The 19,831-nt window shown below is 54.1% G+C and overlaps 1 protein-coding gene across 2 annotated transcripts in view; it reads right to left on the bottom strand.

Annotated features, from left to right (window-relative positions):
• The window catches only part of EPHA8 (EPH receptor A8), a 48,862-nt gene that overhangs the window by 5,701 nt on the left and 23,330 nt on the right, over positions 1 to 19,831 (bottom strand). The window contains exons 4-14 of one of the 2 annotated variants that reach the window (XM_050322395.1): positions 10,167 to 10,322; positions 8,586 to 8,921; positions 6,277 to 6,401; positions 5,974 to 6,136; positions 5,151 to 5,247; positions 4,437 to 4,504; positions 3,873 to 3,998; positions 2,883 to 3,068; positions 2,208 to 2,269; positions 1,597 to 1,806; positions 180 to 329 (exon numbers count right to left, since the gene is read on the bottom strand). In XM_050322395.1, the coding sequence (XP_050178352.1) occupies positions 180 to 329; positions 1,597 to 1,806; positions 2,208 to 2,269; positions 2,883 to 3,068; positions 3,873 to 3,998; positions 4,437 to 4,504; positions 5,151 to 5,247; positions 5,974 to 6,136; positions 6,277 to 6,401; positions 8,586 to 8,921; positions 10,167 to 10,322 (1,679 nt within the window). Of the gene's footprint in view, positions 1 to 82; positions 330 to 1,596; positions 1,807 to 2,207; positions 2,270 to 2,882; positions 3,069 to 3,872; positions 3,999 to 4,436; positions 4,505 to 5,150; positions 5,248 to 5,973; positions 6,137 to 6,276; positions 6,402 to 8,585; positions 8,922 to 10,166; positions 10,323 to 19,831 lie in introns of both variants that reach the window. The other variant, XM_050322396.1, reaches the window with a different exon arrangement.

Here is a 19,831-nt window from a genome sequence, read left to right as displayed (position 1 = left end):
AGAGCGCTCCGATGTCCCCTCAGAGGGGACAAGCGCACTGTGCACAGCCCTGCGGGGGGCATGAGGAGAGCCAAGAGCTGACCTTGGGGCCCCTTTTGCCCAGCCCCGTGCTGGGCTGGCCTGGGGCAGGGCTGGAAGGAGGGGCAGGCTGGTCCCCGCGCCGCCCCGCGCCCACTCACGTCCCGGTTGGTCATGTTCCAGTAGGGCCGCTCGCCGTAGGCCAGCACCTCCCACATGACGATGCCGTAGCTCCACACGTCGCTGGCCGAGGAGAACTTGCGGTAGGCGATGGCCTCCGGGGCCGTCCAGCGGATGGGGATCTTCCCCCCCTGGAAAAGTGAGCAACAGTGGGGGCTGAGAGCAGGCAGCGCTCAGCATCCCCACCCTCTGCGTCTGGGACAAGCGAAAAGGCTGGGGTGGCGCCTTCTGGAAAGGACTGAGGAGGACAACACACACGAGATAAGCCTGGAAGTGTAAGTGAAGGATGACTTCAAGGTGTTTCCAGTAGAGCAAGGAGAACACTGTGCCTGTTTTGCAAGGTCTTCCTGCACAGTTCTGTCCCTCAGTGCTCAGGAGACGGGAATTCAAAGTGATGAAGTGGACCCCAGGGCTACCAGAGCACGCAAGCACAGAGCTGACCTTGGGCGTGGGCAGAGAGCCTGACCTGAGCAGACAAGGAAAGGGATGGAGTGTGCTCCCTGTTCATCCTTGCTTTGGCAGGCAAGCACTGAAGAGGATGGCGTGTTGAGTTAAAGGACCATGCTGACAAAAATCAGCAACAGATGGACTAAGAATACACTTAAGCTGGAAATGCAGTTACCAGCCACCCAAAGAAGAAAGTTGTGGAGTAGGGAACACTGGGTGGTTCCCAGAGCATCTGGGGCAGGAATGGTATACCATGCACCAGAGGTATGCTAGGGGAGCACACTAATTCTTTTCATGGCCAGAGAAGAACAAAAAGAGCTCTTTATATTTAATGTAATTTATGTATTTCATGAAAATGTATTTGATTTTGCTTCTGTTGACCTCCTACGGAGGAGCAGACTAAGCTCCAGAGCTGTTGGGTTGGCCAGAAAAATCTTAGAATGGCTTCACAGACAAAAGTGTCCTACATAAAACAAAATCACAGGTTGCAGAACCAATTCCCACTTTTCCCACATCCATGAACGAGGCAGAGTCACATGTTAAAACTAGTGTGTGGCCACGCTACTGAAGAGTGGACTAGGACATTAACCTATGGACCAATGGCTCTAGGACTGAGGAGGAGTGGAGGGAGCTACACAGTCTTGGGAAGGACTCCAACAGGGACATGTAGGCCACATGGGCCCACATGAGCAGTTGGCCAGGGATGTTTATCAATTCCCTGCCCTCACATCCTGCTTCTCTGTTCACTGCACGCTCAGTTCTGGGATGTCCCTGTGTGAAGGACAATGCATTAAGGCTCCAAAGCTCTCTGGCTTTGAGCTGTTGGCTCAAACATCAGCACTGAGGTGACATTGCCACTTCTGCCCTCCCTATTTTGACCTAAGAGTCTCCAGCTTTTCCATCTGTCAGGGCAATAACAGCCAGCAAGGACCAACACAGGGAGCCACCCACCGTGGTGGTGTAGGCAGCATCGGGGTCGTCCTCCAGGATGCGGGAGAGGCCGAAGTCGGACACTTTGCAGACCAGGTTGCTGTTGACCAGGATGTTTCGGGCAGCCAGGTCCCGGTGCACGTAGCCCAGGTCCGACAGGTACCTCATGCCCGCTCCGATGCCACGCAGCATCCCCACCAGCTGGATGATGGTGAACTGCCCGTCGTGTTTCTGGAAGGGAAAGAAACCCCAGCGTTTCACTCGTGGTTTTCACCAGCATCCTGTTGCTGCTGCTGTCATTGAAACAGCCCCCCCATCCCTCCAGTGCCTCTCATCTTTGCCTTAGTACCTCGCCTGACCCCAGTGCCTCCCACCTGTCCCCTGCCCACTTCCTGCCCTCTCAGTGCCTCTGACACGTGCTCAGGCAGTCGTCCCTGCCTTTCCAGTGCCACTCCAGGGAGCCAGACGTGATGCCTGGAGCCTGTGTCTGCTGGAGAGGTGAGAGCCCAGCACACACAGCTTTCCCACAGGGCTTGCAGTGGCTGTGAGGTTGAGGTTGAGGACAAGCCTTTCCTGCAGCCGCTCAGCCCAGGGGGATGTGCAATGAATAAAAACACAGCCTTGCTCCTTACCCTGAGGAAGGTGTCTAGCGAGCCGTTCTCCATGTATTCAGTAACAATCATTACCAATTTGCCTGCAGAAGACAAGGGAGGTCAAGTTAGCAGAGAAGTCACCTTCCTCCGGGAAGCCAAGTGCCAAGTTTTTACTGGGAGAGACATGAATCCAAGCCTGTGGGTCTCATGCAGCGCCTCAGAGTGGTCTCACCCCTGCACTGGGCACCACTGGCACAACAGTGGGGATGTGGCAGTAACCCAGACAGGTACCCCCCACCCTCCAGGTTCTACTGATGTGGATAGGTCAGCTTTGTTATCCTGCTGAAATTTGCATGCCATTAGCATAACGCCTTGCATCAGAATGTGCCTTTCTGAAGGAGGACTTTCCAGATTATGATTCAATACAGGCAGCCTTTAAAATAAACACTACTGAGTAGGACATCTCCCAGACCAATAACCCTGACCTGGAGCACACCAAGGAGCAAGGTGTGGAACCACCACTGGGAAGTTTGCCCTGTAAGAGATGGCACAGGGGTGGGGTGGAGGGCAGCGCAGGTAAATGGACATCTGGAAAGCCACTGGGGCAGCTGAGGGATGGAGTGCACCCAAAGTGAGCCCTGACCCACGTCTCTCAGGTTGCCCACAGGGAGATAACATCCCAGCTCTGCCCCACCATCCCTGCCAGCCACATACTCCTGGTCACCACCCCTTCCAGGTGGATGACGTTGGGGTGGTCGAACTGGGCCATGATGCTGGCCTCGCTCAGGAAGTCCCGTCTCTGCTTCTCCGTGTAGCCTGCCTTTAGTGCCTTGATGGCCACGGGAATCTCCCTCTTCCCTGGCAGCTTCAGGCGGCCATAGCACACCTCTCCAGACTCCCCTGCAAGACAAAGGAAGGTGAGGGCATGGAGAGCTCCTCAGCTGCTTGCACTCACTTACCAACACTGTGAATCATCCAGTCTACCAGCACGCTCACAGCCCCTCTGGATTTCACTGTGGATTTCAACCCCCTCCAACCCCTCCAGGATTCAGTCCTCTGAATGGATTGCCCAATGCTGGAAGGGTGGGAACATCAGAAATCACCTCTCCTGCTGCCTTTTCCTAAGGGCGATGGGCCAAGAGCTGTGGTTACAATAGTACTTGCTTTTAATGAACAAAATTGGGAGTCTCAGAGCAGCAAGGATGACCCCCACCCAGGCTTCCTCACGCTGCTCTGGGTTCATCCCTTGGCGTGCTGCTCGTGAAGTTCCAGCTCCATCTCTGCCCCATGCTTCCCTGCGAGCCCCGTTCCTATGCAAAATTCCCTGTAGCTCTGAAAATTCACCACTTCACTTACAGTTTCATTTGCATCCTGTCACCCCCGGTCTCAAGGCAGGGTGGCACGTTGGAGCACCCGCACGGGACAGGTCGAGCCATCTGCTGTGTCACCCTGAGCCATCAGTGCCACACCTGCTGAGGAGCAGCCCCCCCTGGCACCAGGCTGCTTCCAAAGGGCTCATTTCACGCACCAAAACCCCCGCTCTATCCACGGTTTTTTTGATGTCACAAGGATAAAGAGCAGGTGAAGCCCCCTTAGCTGAGCGCCGCTGCGGTCCCAGCGGGCCACGGGCACGGCACAACCTCAGAGCGTGGATTTCCCCGGGCAGACGCGATGCAAAGAGGCAGCTGGGCCCCAGGAACTCACCAGACCCAATGACCTTCTCGATCTTGATCCGGGAGGCCTCTATTTCACGGGTGAACTCGTGCACGGCTTGGCAGGGGTCTTCGTAGGCGTGGGGGTCCACGTAGAACTTGGACTCGGGGAACTTCACTGCCAGGTTTGAAAGGGGAGAGAGGAGAACAGCTCTCTCAGGCAGCCCCACGGGGAAGGAGGGGCACCCAGCAGCCGGGCAGAGGATGGGCAGGGGCAGGACTTGGAGGGTCAACAGGCTGAGGGGTCACAGGGGTGCAGCCCAAGGAATCCTAAATCACTCTTTGGCCTAGCAGGCCCTCTCCATCACCACTGCCCCTGCCATCCCTGCTGTCTGGGATGATCCTGCTTCAGTCTCATGGCACATTGTTCAACCCTTCAACCCCATTACCAGGATGCCCCTGGAATCAGAGCCCCCACTTAGCTCTCCTAAGACACGTTCAGAGAAGCAGGCAGGAGTCAAAACCCTTCTCCTGGAAACCACAGCAATCTCAAGGGGTAACAGCCCAGCTCTGGGCCCACCCAGGGGGCTGGAGTCCTTCACAAGGAGAGTCCTACCTTGCCCATTCTGATAATGCATCTTCTCCTCATCAGAGTCCTGGAAAGCCTTGCTGTACCCACAGTGCCTGCCACAGGGGGACAAGAGTCAGAAGAGATGCCCCTGTCCCTCACAAGCATCCCAAAGGCAGGGTGAAAGGCAGTGCATGCCGGGGCTGTGGGCAGCCCAGGAGGAGCTGCATCCCTGTATCTTCTGGACTAACATTTTGGCCTGGATTGAGGTACTTTCCAGGTGCTCTCCAAGGATTGGCAGTGCTAAAAGCTGCAGTCCTTTTGGGCTGGATGCCTGGGCTTCACATGCCTGGCTCAGCCACGTAGCACAGTCTTCCTTGGATCTGTCTGATGGAGAAAAGCTCTCTCCACTCCTGACCTACCTCCCAGCCCATCCAGTCAGCCCTTGCACTGGTAGCAGTACTGGTACTGGTATTGCTACTGACAGTGCCACTGATATTTCATATATTATATATATTATAGTGTATATATACTGATTTATTGCTATTCTGCCTGCTGGCATGAGAGGAAGATCTGGAGACTGGTTCTGCCTCAGGGAAACTGGTCACCTCTAAATTAAGTCTCTTGGCTGCTTATTAACCCCTGACCTATGGATGCTCCAGGCAAACTGAAAGGACAAAAGTTGTGCTCAACTCCTCCCACCCCATCCTGTCCCTCTTGGAGATGTCCAGAAGACCCCACTGGCCTTCAGAAAACATTTACCTCTTCTTGCAGATCAGGACCACCAGCAAGGCGACGAGGCCAGTGATGAGTGTCAGGCAGATCCAGACGATCGTCATCGTGTCGTAGCGGAGGGACACTGGGAGAGGCAGGGTGGGAAGGAGGTGAGCTGGGGTGGGGAATGCTCTGCTGAGCTCAGAAATGTACCTACCACAATAGGGTCATGGATGAAATGCTATCCCTATCCATTCCCAGCTTTGGGTCTCTCCCAGCATACAGGGACCATTTACACATGGGGAAACTAAGCAGAGATCTAAGAAAGCCGTGGTGACACAGCAAACCAGCAGAGAGAGGAGCTTGATGCCCCAGGACCTTTCCAGGTCTTCCCTGCCCTGACTGCTATGTCCTTCCTCCCTCTTCTTTCTAGTGTAGAAGCACAGAATCACAGAATCATTGAGTTTGGAAAAGACCTCTAAGATCAACAAGTCCAACCATTAACCCAGCACTGCCAAGCCCATCACTAAACCTTGTCCTCAACTGCCACATCCACGTGCCTTTTAAACACTTCCAAGGCATGGTGACTCCACCAGTGCCCTGGGCAGTCTGTTCCAGTGGCAGACCACCCTTTCAGTGAATAAATGTTTCCTAATATACAATCTAAATGTTTCCTGCTGCAACTTGGCACTGTTTCCTCTTGCCCTAAGTATCTTGAGGAAGGCAACCTCAAAGCAATCCCTGCAGGCTGAAATGCTGGGAGAGATGTGCCTCCAGGCTCCCTGCCCGTGTGACAGAGGAGCAATGGCCATGGAGGAGGGCATCACCATCCTCCCACATCTCCCACACGCCAAAAACTGCACACACTCACCTGGCTTCCCTGTTTCCACCTCCACGGTCTGACTGAACCTCCCGCAGCCGGCCGAGGTGCGAGCCCGAACCTGGAAGATGTAGCGGGTTGCGGGCTTGAGCCCAGAGATGGTGGCAGTGGTGCTCTTGGACTTCAGAGTCGAATAGCTCTGCATTTCCTTGTCCTGGGGGGAAAAAAAACCCCAAAAAAAAAAACCTCACTGCATCAGCACAGCGACCACAGAGCCTTCCAAAGAAGTCCCTCGTGCGAGGCTGGCTGATGGCAGGGACTGATGGTGTGCAGCAGCAGCAGGTTCGGCATTACCTTCTCGTAGTACTTGATCTCGTACTCCAGGATGATGCCGTTGGGCTGGTCTGGCTCTTGCCACAGCAAGGTGACGCTGTTCTGGCCCGTGCTCTCCTGGTGCACCACCACCACCTGTGACGGGGCTGGGAACGCAGACACAGCGTGTGAGGTGTCTGCTGAGGGGGTGCTGTGGATGGGGGGGACAGCAGGAGACAGCAGCAGGGAAGGGTGGAACTGGAGCCCCAGGCAGCACCCCCGGTTTAAACCAGGCCTCTGGTTTAATTAAAGCCATGTGGAGACAAGTGCTGTGATGGGAGTTGAAAATAGGCCTTTCCTTGTTTCAGCTCCCTCAATCTCTTTCCCATGGAGTGAGCAGCTCTGGGGAGATGAGGGGAGGGCACTGTCCCAGCACAGGCAGGAGGGGACTCTGGTGCTTTGTTGTGATCTGGAGCCAGGAAAGAGAAGGGGCAGTGGGGTTGGAGGTCATGGAGGTCTCTACCAAGACCCTGACCCCTCTTGTCCCACATGGGGTAATGGGAGAGGAGCAGGGGAAGAAAGAACAGGGAGATGATAAATGCCCAGAGGGGTGGTCGGGGTCTGAGCATGAGCCTAAAGGTGTCCTGGGTGTGCTCTCCTGCCCTGGGATGCTTGTCACCTTCCCGTGCCTGAGCTGGGAGACTGTGAATCAGTTCTTGAACCTGCCATGCCCCAGTGGAGCTGTCACAGCTGGAGGAACTAATTCACCAGGCTCTTTTCCCACTGGGAAATTTCCCACTGGAAGTTCCCCAGAGAGTGCAGTTGGTGCTGTGATGGCCAGGTGCAGCCATTGGGTTCAGCTCACAGGAAGGGTTCAGGTACCTCCTGTGTGCTGAACTGATGGGGGAAAATGGGATGTGGCTGCTCCAGGGAAGACAGAGCTGCCGTGGCTGTGGCTGCAGTACAGGGGTGTCATTGGAGCAGCACAGAGACCAAAAGAGTACACAGAGGCTGCAGCAGCAGTGAGGCACCCAGGGACTGAAAAGCAGCAGTTTTAGCTCAGTTCTGCCTCCTCTGAAAAGCAGAAAATGCTGTTGGTGCACAGTACCCTGGGCAGATGGGACAGGGTGGGATGGGATTGCTCCAAACAGCCCCAGGGCATCTGTGCTGCATCTGCCTCAGCCTTGCTCAGCCATCCAGGCTGGAGGACAAGGGTGATCAGCACCCAGCATGGGCAGGACCCCCATGAAGTGCATCAGGGGTTCCTCAGCCCCCCTGGAATGCAGAGCTGCTCTGCCCTGTGCAGCAGCTGGAGCACTGCCCAGCATGGCAGACAAACTACCGAATTCCCAACCCTGCTGGTTTCACAGCACCTGCAGGACTTTGCACAGACAGGTTGAAATGGATTCAGCACTTCCTGAGAGCATCTCCCTCCGAGGCATCAGGCTGAGGCAGCTCATCAGCACTTGGAGGGATCAGGAGGGATCAAGCCAGCAGGACTGAGCCAATTCCACCTGCTGCACAAGTGCCACGGGCTGGCATCAGTGACAAAAGGGCCTGTTCTCATGCCAACCATGAGCTATTGCAGGGAGCTCCCCAAGTTTCTCCCACCCACACCCCTGCCATGAGAGCAGAAGTTGCTCAGCATCACAGGAGGTTCCTGTGGGCTCATTTCAAACTGGGAGGATTAACAAGGCGTGTCAGTCCCTGCCCTGATCTCCCTGCCCACAACGTGTCCCACGGAAAAGGGCTCTGGGAGATGCTCAGGTGAAGGTGGAGCAAAGTCCTGTCCCACCTGGGCTAGAGCACTGCTCAGGGGAATTTTGTGGAGAAAGAGTATTTTGCAGCAGGGAGTTTGCAGAGGTAAGACATGCATAGGAGACGCTTTTCCCAGCAAACATTGTCTGTCACCTGCCAGGGCCTGGCACTGGTGTGAGCTCAGAGCAGAGCACGAACTGCTGCCTGACCCTTTGGGAAGCGATGGAAGGCTGGAGGAACAGCCTGAAAGATTCATGCTCCACTTAGTGTTCCTGTCAATAAACAAGTGTTCTCTGTGCCCCCTGTCTGTCTCCCGCAGAAGAGGAGCCTCCAACAGCAGCTGGAAGGAAAGGAGGAGGAGGAAAAAGGACACCATGAACCAGAGGAGGGTAAGAGGTGCCTTGGGCAGCAACTTGTCCCACCTCAGCTCCCTGAACCCACCTCCAGCAGCAGAGAGGACAAGGGGTCACATCTCCCAGGGTTCCCAAGCCCATCACCAAACCAGCCCCTTGCTGTCAGAGCAACATCAGAGCAACATCAGCATCACCCACACAGGCAAAGCCTGGAGATGGGGTTGTGTCTGCTCCTCCTACCTGCCTGGTTCGTCGTTATGTTGGCAACCGCGGCTCTCCTGGACTCCAGGCTGAGGTCGGAGACGCCGTTGACCGCCTCCACCCAGAAGGAGTAGTTGGTGTGTGCCAGGAGGTTGGTGACGGTCAGCGCTCCCTGCACCAGGCTCATCTGCTGGGGCACGAAGCGGATGCCGCTGCCGCAGGCCTCGCACGGCCCCGCGTCCCCCGCGCAGCGCCGGCACAGCACGTTGTACACCACGTCCGCACGGCCCCCCTTGTCCAGGGGGGGCCCCCACTCCAGCGTCACCGAGGTGCCGTTCACGCTGGAGATCAGGTTCACAGGAGCAGAGGGAGGGCCTGGGAGAGAGGAGGGGGTTCAGGCAGAGCGGGGTGGGGTGCTGGGGTGTTGGAATGGTGGAGCGCGGGAGCAACGGAGAGGTGCGCCTTGGCGTTTTGGGTTGCACCTGAGAGTACAAACGGTGCTGCAGGGAACACAGAACTGCCCAGAGAGAGGAATGCTCTGAACAAAAGGCAGCAAAGACACAGACAGGGTTCAGGGTGAAGTGCCATGGCTCGGGATGCCAAATGTCAGACAGCGAGAGCGGATGTTTGCTCAGTTTGCTTCAGCAGGAAGCAGTGGTGATGCGTGAAGCTTTTGGAGGAAGAGCCGAGGTGTTGATGAGCCGGATATGCTCATCTAAAGGGAAGGGAAAACTCACATTTTCTGGAAAGATTAATAAACTTGGGTGGATATCCCTTAGGGAAACACAAGTCGGATGTTGCTGACCTGTCTTTCACCCTGACCTCAGCCATCAGCCCCACGCCTTTCTATCCTCCTGGACCAACTACAGAAAGGAGGACTCCTCCTGGGATGTCCTTGTCCCCCTTTGAAAGCACTGGGCCCCTCAAAAGAGCCAACTGCAGAGAGCTGAGCTGATGCCTTGTGACAAGCCCTACTGTCACTGTGCACCCACAGAGAATCAACACTCGAGCTGCCCCAGTGGCTGCCCGGGGTGTGTGACCACTTGGTGCACTTCTGCAAAGGAAAGCAACAAAGGCTGGAGCTGGAAGGGGAGGAGGGGGTAGGGGTGTGCTGGTCTCTTCTGCCAGGGAATAAGTTACAGGACCAGAGGAAACAGCCTCAGGTTGTGCCAGGGATGGGTTAGACTGGGTATTAGAGAAAATTTCTTCACAGAAAGGGTGGTCAGACGTTGGAACAGACTACCCAGGGCAGTGGTGAAGTCACGATCCCTGGGAGTGTCCAAAAAACTTGTGGATATGGCACTTGGGCACGTGGTTTGGTGGTGAATGTCGTGATGGTGCTGGGATGGACCTGATGACCTTAGAGGCTTCTCCAGCCTTAATGATTCCACAATTCTAAGACTCTGGCCAGGGATGTTCAGAGAGCAGGACGACACAAGACGAGGATGAGGATGACACAGAGGAAGTGAGGGTTGTAAAGGCTCTAGGAAGGTTCCAGAGCTCTTGGGGCAGCGTGCACAGGGGCAGGGGCGAGCCAGGCTCGGGCAGGGAGCATCTGCTGAGCCCCAGCGTGGGTGGCCACCAGGGCAGGGGGGCAGGGGGTCCTCGGGGGGTACTCACGCGTGCAGGCGGCCGAGGGCGGGTCCTGCACCGCCCGGTAGAAGCTGCTGTCGCAGCGGCACACCCGCGCTGCCCGGCTCTCCGAGTGGCTGTGCAAGGGGCACTTGGCACACAGCTGGTCCCCGGGGGCCGACTTGTAAAATCCCAGCTGGCAGGCTGCGGGGGAGGAAGGGCAGAGGGTCAGGGGGATGCTCCTGGACGAGGGGGATCCCACCGGCACGAAGGTGGACCGCGCTCTCACCCGGTGCGTGGGAAAACAGCCCTTCTCCCCAGCGCCTTGGGCTTGGCTTTGGGCTCTGTGAAAACTTTTGGGCTCTGAGAAAACTTTTGGCCCCCAGGCTGCACCTGCTGCCATCCTGGCACCCGTTCCCCGCTGCTCCACAAGCCAACTTGGGTGTCCCTGCCTCTCCTGAGCTGCCTGCAAAGCTCCAGGTGTTTCCCCTGTGCCTGCTGTCCAAAACTCTCCCTAGTGCAGCCACTGCCTGGCCCAAGGACAGGGAGCCCACTGCCCACTCTCTGTGGAGGGACAGGGAGGGCAAACGAGCCAGCCTTGAAAAAAATAAGTCTTTTTTTTTTATTTTTGTTTTTTTACCCCGACAACACAACCTGCCTGCAGTTTCTCTGCCTCCTCCCGATGCAGGAGCTCGTCCCACGCCGGGACTCTGCTCCATCCTATCCCCCACCCCTCCAGCTTCCCAGCAGCCCCTCGGGTAGATCATTTGTCACACAAACAAACAGCTCGTCTCTCGTTAGGAAAATCGATTCGTTCAAGAGTGACATGTGGCATGTCAGGTATCTGGGGGCGGAAGGATCTGCCCTCTCTTGCAGATTTAGATTCCAAATAAGGAAAAGCAGTCTCTGTCTCGGTCCCAGTACTCATGGAGTACTTTTAGGACCAGTTACAGTGATTCAAGGATTATTCCTGGCTCTGACTCATCTCTGCTTTCCCCACTGAGGTAGTAATATCTTCATTTTCCTGTCTTTACCTCCAGTGGCCAGATCTGCATACAGCCTCAATTTTGGCTTTCAAGCATCTTAGAAGGGTTTTGTTTGTGATCCACCTCCCCAGTGGGCTGGGTCCCTCCATGCTGTTTGTTTTGTTCCTTGGTACTGATTCATTTTCTTTTTAATAACACTCCTTTCCTTGACATGGATCTCCCTGGACCGGCATATTCCACCTATCACACACTGCCCAGTAGTTCAGGAGCCTTTTTATAGCTGAGCTATTTCAGCAATGGCAGCTGAAGGCAATGTTTTAGCCACACACACCCCTGGTGTGGGGACCTCCTGCTGGTCCTTCTTCAGACTCTGTCACCAGTTTCTGTGGCATTTTTGCACCAAGTGCTCCTTTAACAGCAGGGGAGTGATACCACTCCCCAAAGGGCATCAGACCAAGGAGCAGAAATGCCTGAACTTGGGGATACAAGGGAAGGCAGATGTGAAATTGCAGCAGCTTGAGGGTGGCTTTGCTCCCCAGGTGCTCTCTTGGCACCTTTCATCTCCTCAAGGCCATCAGAAAGGAGGGAACACAGGGGATGCAGATCTGGGGAGAGGTTCGCTGTCCCTTGCCAGCCACACCAAGGACAGCCCAGGACATTTGCCAGGCTCCTGTGCTGACTGGTCATGATGATGCCACATGCCAGGAGATTCAGGGACTTTCAACCCTTGCCAAGTGTCCCCTGGTCTGCAGCCCTTTGGTTTTGGGTGTAAGACTGAGATGAGTGCTGATGCACCCCGTTCTCAGGTGGTGACAAATCTGGGAGGTAGCCAGCTGGTGGAAAACAAAACAAAAAAAAACAAACAACAAAGTAAATCTGTAAGAAAGAAAATTTCCCAGTTTTTTCCGTGTTGGAAAGGATGAAGACACAGAATGAGCAGGGATGGGAGCCGAGCAGTGGGACAGCCCCAGCTGGTCCTGGGCAGATGCAGATTGGGAACTGCTGCCCTCAGCTTGTGGGAACCTCCCTCGGACCTGCAAACCACCCCCATCTCTAACCATGCAGCAACCAGCAACCAGGGACTCGTGATTCCAGAGGAACTGGAGTGGTTGGTTCCCTTACACCAATATTTAATTAAGGGCAGTGAAATCAGTGCTACCTCAGGTATGGAGAGACAGGCAGCAGGAAGGATGGGAGCACGAAGCACAGCAGATTTGCACAGAGCAATTGTAATCACTTAGCATTTAATGCTGTAAAAAACCCATTAATTACCTGTAGCAACGAGTCACAATTATTTTAGATGCACTCAAGGGGAAAATTATACTAAATGACAAATTGCAGGTGAATTTGTGTGCCAGGGCAGAGCCATCTCCTGGCACAGGGACAGCATGAGCACACCAAGGAGGACTGGGGAGCACCTGGGGCTGGGGCAGGCACTGTTCAGGGGGGTCATGCACCTCTGGGTGTCTCAGTGCTCTAGAGGGAAGCAGAACACACGTGCAAAGCCTTTCACAGGAACAGGAGAGGCAGTACAGGATGCCAGGCATGCCCTGCTCTGGACTGAGCTCTCTCCTACCAGGCCAGTGGCACGTGGAGGACCAGGACCTCTCGGGTTAGCTCTGGGAAGAACAAACAGCAGAGAAGTGGCCAGCAGGAAGAATTCAATCCAATGCACCAGGTGTAAAATCCACTGGGCTCCACAGCCATGGTTGTGGCAGCGCACACAGAAACCTCTCAGATCTGAACCTCCCACCAGTGAGGTTGTCCTGCTGCCTTCACTGCAGCCAGCTACTGCCACCTGACAAAAGTGCCCTCCCAGGAGCCCTGTAGAAGGTGGGGTTTTCTTTTTTTTCCCCATTATTTTATTCAACTGATACCTTGGTCTGTGCCTGAGGATCACAGGTCCTGCCTCTTTGTGAACTACCAGAAGTCCTGCTACTGGTGTCCTCCTGTCCCCACTGGTGTCCTCCTGTCCCCAGTGCCATTCCCCTGTAAGGCCCAGCCCAGACTGCCTGTCCCTGCAGTTTTATCTCATGGTGTTGGTTTTGCAGTGCAAGTGGGACAGGAGCAGCCCTTCACCTGCCACTCAGCTCAAGATTTACACACCTAACTGGGCTCACAGCCTGTGCAGACCTGGCTGGTCCCAGTGTCACCAGCAAAGCCTGCAAATCCCAACACCTAAACCTGCGCTGGCCAGGGCACATCTCTAGCCCTGTATTGCATAGGTGAGTGCCCAGTGATCAAGTTTGGTTCAGTTCCATGGGGTTTCCACTGATCCCCACAGCCTGCACAGCACCTCTTGCCTGTTTTCCCTGCCCACCAGCCCCACTCTCACACGTCGCCTGCCCAAGGGAGCAGCAGGTTTGTCTCAGGAACAGCGAGCGTGGGGAGGGATCTGCCAGCCATCTGGAGTTCGGTCCATTTGTTTCCCTCCTTCTCCATCCTCTGGGGACAGGACAACATCTGCTAATAAGCTGGCAGAGCTCGGGGGATGATGGATGGACCTGTCAGGGATACGCTGGCTGGGAACGAGCCGCTCTTCTCGCTCTGAAGTGCCTGTCTGGGTCCAGTGCTCTGCAGGTGGACCTGGTTGGACCACCAAGGGCTGCTTTGGTGGGGCTGCAAATGCGAGCATTGACCCCATGTCACTCCCTTTCAGCCTCCATCCTCAGCCTGGGAGGTTTGGGCAGGGCTGAGAGGGTGCCATGGGGCAGCTCTGTGGCACCAGTGCCACCAATTGCTCCCTTTCCTGACCTTTCAACAGATCTGGGCATCTGCAAGCACCAGAAGAGCAGTCCTGTACTTCCCTTTGGCCACGCTGGGAAGAGACAGAGATGGAAATAGAGGTGTCAGAGCCACTGTGACAGCCAGAGACGGGCACCAGTCCCAGAGCCCTCCAGGCTGCGGAAGCCAGCACAGAAAATCCAGCTCCTTTCGATCCAGTTTTCAGCATGATGCCTCCTATCTCAACTCCCACATGACACAGACACTGAAACAGGAGCAGGTTATTCTCAGTCATGCCCTAAAAAGAGGCATCTGCCTCATTGCCCAAAATCTTGTGCTTTAGCAAGGCTCTGCTCCCCTTTCCCTGCAATCTCAGGTCAGCCCAGGCTCTGGGCTGCTCAGTGGTCTGGAGGGGGTTTGGGGGCCTGGTCTGTAGATCATGCATTGCCCCACGGCCCTGCTGATGCCCACACATCCCCTGCACCCCCTGATCACTGTCTCAGCTCTGAGTGCCATGTGAGCCTGACCACAACTCAGCTCCCACCTCGCAGTCCCTTTGCTGCAACCCTTCCCACCCCCTGTACAACCCCTCATACCACCACACACACCTGAACTTGCCTCTGTCACCCCAGACTCCACCTCACATCCCTGCTGCTTGGTCCTTCTTTCCACAACTAACCCACCTCACACCCCTTTGCACCCTTGAGTGTTTCAGAGGGAGGAAAAGGGCACTTTTTTACCCATGAAGACTTTGCAAAGGCAGCAGAACCCTGTGCATGAGGCTGCCAGCAAATGGCACACGCAGCAAAGGACCCCCTGCATCCTTCTTGATGACATCCAGACTTCCCTGCCACCAAAACAAGTTGTATAAGGACAGTCCTGCTCTTCCAAGTGGAGTAATTCCACTTGCAGTGCTGGGCAAACTGGAACCATGGTGGTCCAGACTGGAAATCTGCATGGTGCTGCCACAGAAAAACCAGCAGGGCTTAGAATGACAGCATCACTTCGAATCACATCTCTAGCCTTAGAATCCCAGAACGGTTTGGGTTGCAAGGGACTTCAGTGATCATCCAGCTCCCCTTCCACCAGATCAGGTTGCTCAGAGTTCCATCCAACCTGATTTCAGCCCTGCTGGACACACCCCTGACTCTCTTCTGCTCTTCTTTCCCATCCCTTAAAAACAAAAACAAAAACAAACAAAAAACCAAAATAAAACAAAAACCCACAAAACAAACAAACAAACAAAAACAAAACAAAAAATCACAAACAAACAAACAAAAAGGGGGGGGGATAATACTAGGAAGCATCCAAATCCCGCTTTTCTACTGCCTGGTGCAGACATCCTTCTGTGGGAGTGGAGGTGATGCTGTGCAGACTTCTGTAGGTGAGACAGCCTGGCACACTCAGAGCAAAGGCTTTTTTATAAAGCTTATCTGGGGAAATGCCACAGCTTGCAGGAGTTGGATGGAGACAGGCAGCCTAACGCTAGAATTAGAAAAAAAGCTGTTTCCCAAACTCAGCCTTGTCAAAGGGTTTTAGACAGAACTATCCAAAGCTTCTGAAAAAAACCCCACAGATTTCATCAGACCAAAACCAAACCCAGAAAACAGTCTGGAGGAGGGAAAGGGGCTGAATGGGAGCACCCCTGAAGGTGACAGTGCTGGAGATGCCCCTGTTGCCAGGCAAACATGAAGAAAGGACACACAAAACACTAAGAACTTCATCCCACCCCTGGCAGAGGCTGGAGTGCAGCTTTGGGGGCCACGTGAGCCCTCTCACCACATCCACATAGAGGGGCTGAGCTGCAAAATAAGGGTTCCCAGCCCCCCAGCAAGTGAGGAGCATCAGAGTGGCCAGCACAGCCCTCACCCACACCCAGCTGAACTCCACCAGCCTTTGGATCCCTTTCTCCTGCATGGAAAAGCGTCAGCAGCATCATCTTGTTTTCAGAAGGGGGAGAAGTCATCACACAAAGCAGTGACAGGGGTGGGATCTGGAGCTCATGCCAAGTACAGAACAATTTTTTGGCAGGGTCCTACTGCTCTGTGGGATGAGGAGCATCTTCCCCATGCAAAGCAATCACACCAAGTCTCTGAATATGCTGGTGGGGTCCCCAGCCCCCCACTGTGTCACACTATCCCCAGGGAAAGGACTGGTGCAGAATTCCAGGTCTTTCCTGCAGTCTCTCTGTGTCCCAACTCCCCAACAACAGCTTCCTGAGCACATTGGAAATCCAGAGTGACAACCTGTGCTCTTTACCTGAACTCAGCCAAATTCTGTGGAAGAGTTCAAACAAACAAACAAAAACCCAAACAAAAAAAAAACCACCACATTCCCAAAGTGGTGAATGTCTTTGAGCGCTGCCAGTTCCATTCATCACAGCCCAGCTGCTCTTTGGCACTTCTTAGAGGGGGCCACAGAGACCTACTAAGCACAAATGAAATTTGTTTCATCCCCAATCACTCCCCTGAAATCCAGCCCAGCATCATTCTCACCTTTTATCTCTGTCAGCAGAGAGACACAGAAAACTCAGAGGAAAAGTGGCAAACAATAAAATATTCAGCCAGGGACAAAAATGCTGTTGTTCTGTTGGTGGGACAAGGGCAGCTCTGCAGGTACCTCTGTTCTGTTTGTTTGTTCCTTACCAGAAAACTAAATAAATAGGTTTAGGTCTTGGGGTGCTGCTTTGTTTTGTTTTCCAAGTAATTGCAATTAAGCCACGGGATTTGAGAGGAGGGAGCGAGTGTGCTGGAGATACTGGGATCACCTTGTCCTGCCCCCCTGCCTTCTCCAGCCTCCTCACTAAGCTGAATTAGCCACACACACAGCCCAGCACCCCTGGGATCCAAACAGACCAGCAGCCAGGGCTGTGACTGTGAGCTGGGAATCCTGGTATGAGGCAAGTGTGAATCCAAGGATCCCATCCCAGGGCTGGATAAGCCTCTAGGTGAAGAAGTCTTTCCTAATGAAAAAAGGAAAGAGAGTAGGTTTAGATGAGATATTGGGAAGAAATTGTTCCCTGAGAGGGCAGTGAGACCCTGGCACAGGGTGCCCAGAGAAGCTGTGGCTGCCCCATCCCTGGGAGTGTCCAAGGCCAGGTTGGACGGGGCTTGGAGCAACCTGGGATAGTGGAAGGTGTCCCTGCCCGTGGCAGAAACTGGATGAGCTTTAAAGTCTGCTCCCCCCTTGCCCCACCAGCTGACTTCCTTCATATAGGTCCAGGGATGCAAAACTGTATTCACAAGCACGTAATTACCAAGCTGGGTATTTTCTCCTCTTAATTAGCAATGCCGTGGTTCTTTAATTGCTCGATTAAAGTTGCCCACAAGGAAGGTTTAAGGTACATTAAATCTGCTGATTGGTTCATCAGCATGAATCCCACCAACTGGAAAAAATTAACTGGCTTCCAGATTGCCAACCAGACTCTCCAGATCCGTTTCCACCAGCAGTGTCCCACTGGAGGCAGGAGAGAGCCCAGCAGTCCTTCCCCTATTCCCACTTCTCCTTCAGTTTGGGAGCTGGAGAGGAAAGAGCAGTGGCAGCCTCCCTCTCTTCTCTTGTCTAGAGGACAAAGGCCATTTCTTGGCTGAAGCAGAGCTGGGAAAATCTAAACCAGGGCCAAATCCTCGTTCAGCCAAACACAGCAGACCCATGTTTGGTGGCTATAAACACCTATCCTCATGTGCAAATGGGCTGATGGAGCAGGAATTGGGAATTGCTCAGTTGCTGCTCCCCCATTTCTGTTTTCCATCCAAAGGGAGCAGCCAGGCTGAAGACCCCGAGCACAGCAGAGGGAAAGCAGCCAGAGGATAAGATTCCTGTTCCCAAACTTTAGACAGAGATGTCTGAGCCGCTCCTGAAAGCCACAGATGTAGCACAGCTCCCAGAGAGCAGCACCATGACCTGTACCTGTGGCACTGCCAGGGATGCTCCAAACTGACTCTCTGTGCGTGGACAACCTGGGGTCAGCTGAACAGATTTTAGCTCAGTTTTAAGTTTTGCTCACTGATAACTGGCGGGAGATGCAGCCCAAGTAATAATTCAGGTGCACCCCAAAAAGTGGACCCTCATGCAAGGACCGTGGGTTTACCAAGGTCCATCCTCCAAGGTCGTGGTGGCTCAGCCTGGCAGCCCTTCCCAGAGAGGGGGTGGTAGGAGGGATGTGGTTGAAGAGCCACTGTCCTCAGCTGCCTGAGCTTCCTGTCCACCTCTCCATCCATCCATCCACCCACAGGACATGGCACACATGTCCCAGCTTTCAGCCTTTGAGGAGGTGGGTTGTGGGTCCTTCCCTTCCCACAGAAGCAAACCCAGGGTTAACAAGCTCCCCTTTCCCATCTCTCTAATTGCACTGACCTTATTGAAATGGATCTCTTATTTGTCCTGCACAGCAGCTGCATATCAATAAGGTGAATTATGCTGATTGCCTCCTTATCTGATAAATTGCTGGGACAGATCCTTTTCTCTCCTCCTCTTGCTTATTCTGCTGTTTAGGCAGAGCTGTTGCTATTTGCTGTGTGTAAGAGATGTTAATGTGTCGTTGTGTGGACTGATGCATTTCAAGGAGGAAAGAGCAAGGAGTCTGAGGCTGTGGGTGATGGGGTGAGGGAAGCAAAGTCCTTCAGAACCTTGAAAACAGAGGGAAAAACAAGTGGGGCTGTGCTGTCCCAGGAGGGATTTCATCCTTGTGGTGGCTAAACTGATGGGAATTTTAGGAGCTGGCAGACCCCAGGATGCCATCAGGAGCTGTGGGAATTCTTGCTCAAACCTGGTTTCTGCCCAGTAGGGCACTGCAGCACATGTGCAGCTGGAGAAGGGGGTCCTGTGCCTCTGAGGAGGAATCAGGGAGAGGCATTAGGCACAGATACAGGGGACAAATGTCTGGTGTGATGCAGGGCTGTGACACATCTGATGCCAAGCCAGCTGGCATCCTCAGGTGGTCCTGATCCCAGTGTCCCCAGGCTGAGACCTGGGCCCCTCGATCCCATGGAAAATGCCCCTCCACATCCTTATGGCAAATGTGAGGACATCAAAACAAGGTGAAATGTGTGGATCCCAACCACCACCCTCTTGCCCCAAAAAGGGGTATCCACTGTGATGGATGACAGCAAAAACCCATCCCTGGAAGTGTCCAAGGCCAGGTTGGACTGGCCTTGGAGCAACCTGTGCTAGTGGAAGGTGTCCCTGCCCATGGCAGGGGGGTGGAAAGAGATGAGCTTTAAGGTTCCTTCCAACCCAAACCAGACTGTGGCTCTATGACTCTGTAAAGGGGATGAGAGACAGAGAAGTTCCCCATGTTCCTACCCATCTTCACCCTGTGGCACCTCACCCTGTCCTTCCCAGCTCTGTGGCACAACCTCCCTTCTCCTCTGAAGGGCTGGGAACAGCTCTGGCTATGATCTGGTTTCCTGAGCTGTCCTCCATCACTCTGGCAGGTCCTTAGAAAAATGAACGTTAAAAAGGAGGGGGAGAAACCTCTGCTGTTCAAACATCTTTAGCTTTGACAAATAAGGCGTCTGGCTGTGAAAGGCAGAAGGAAATTAATTTGGAATCACATTTTAAACACTGCCATAGAGGGAAAGTATCTCCTCTCTAATTTCCACACAGCCCCCTGCCCACCCCCCCCTCCACCCAAGCAAAAAAATGAATTTCCCTGATATTTATAGAAAGATTATTAGGGCCACTAGGAGTGATTTATATCATCTCATCCCTGTGGCCGAGAATGAAAAATTGCTGGGGCGACAGCCGCTGGAATCCTGCTTTTGTCCGCCTGACAATTAAAACGGCTAATTTCCAACTCCAACAGATCTGCTGGTGTTATAAATCACTCCAGGAAGGCATTTTTCTTCAGCCTGAAAAATGAACTCTGCCCTAATCAGGCACGAGATCAGAGATTTGCATCTGCTTGCTTTCATGTGTGAGTATGTGCACTCCTGCTCCACACCCACCCACCAAAGGAGATGAGGGCATGGAGGTGCCGCCCCTGCTCGCTTGATGTTGGGT

The sequence above is a fragment of the Myiozetetes cayanensis genome, unplaced genomic scaffold (genome assembly GCF_022539395.1).
Source record: "Myiozetetes cayanensis isolate MyiCay16 unplaced genomic scaffold, myiCay2020 scf28, whole genome shotgun sequence".
Classification (NCBI taxonomy): Eukaryota; Metazoa; Chordata; class Aves; order Passeriformes; family Tyrannidae; genus Myiozetetes; species Myiozetetes cayanensis.
This window is presented reverse-complemented; position numbering and strand designations above follow the sequence as displayed.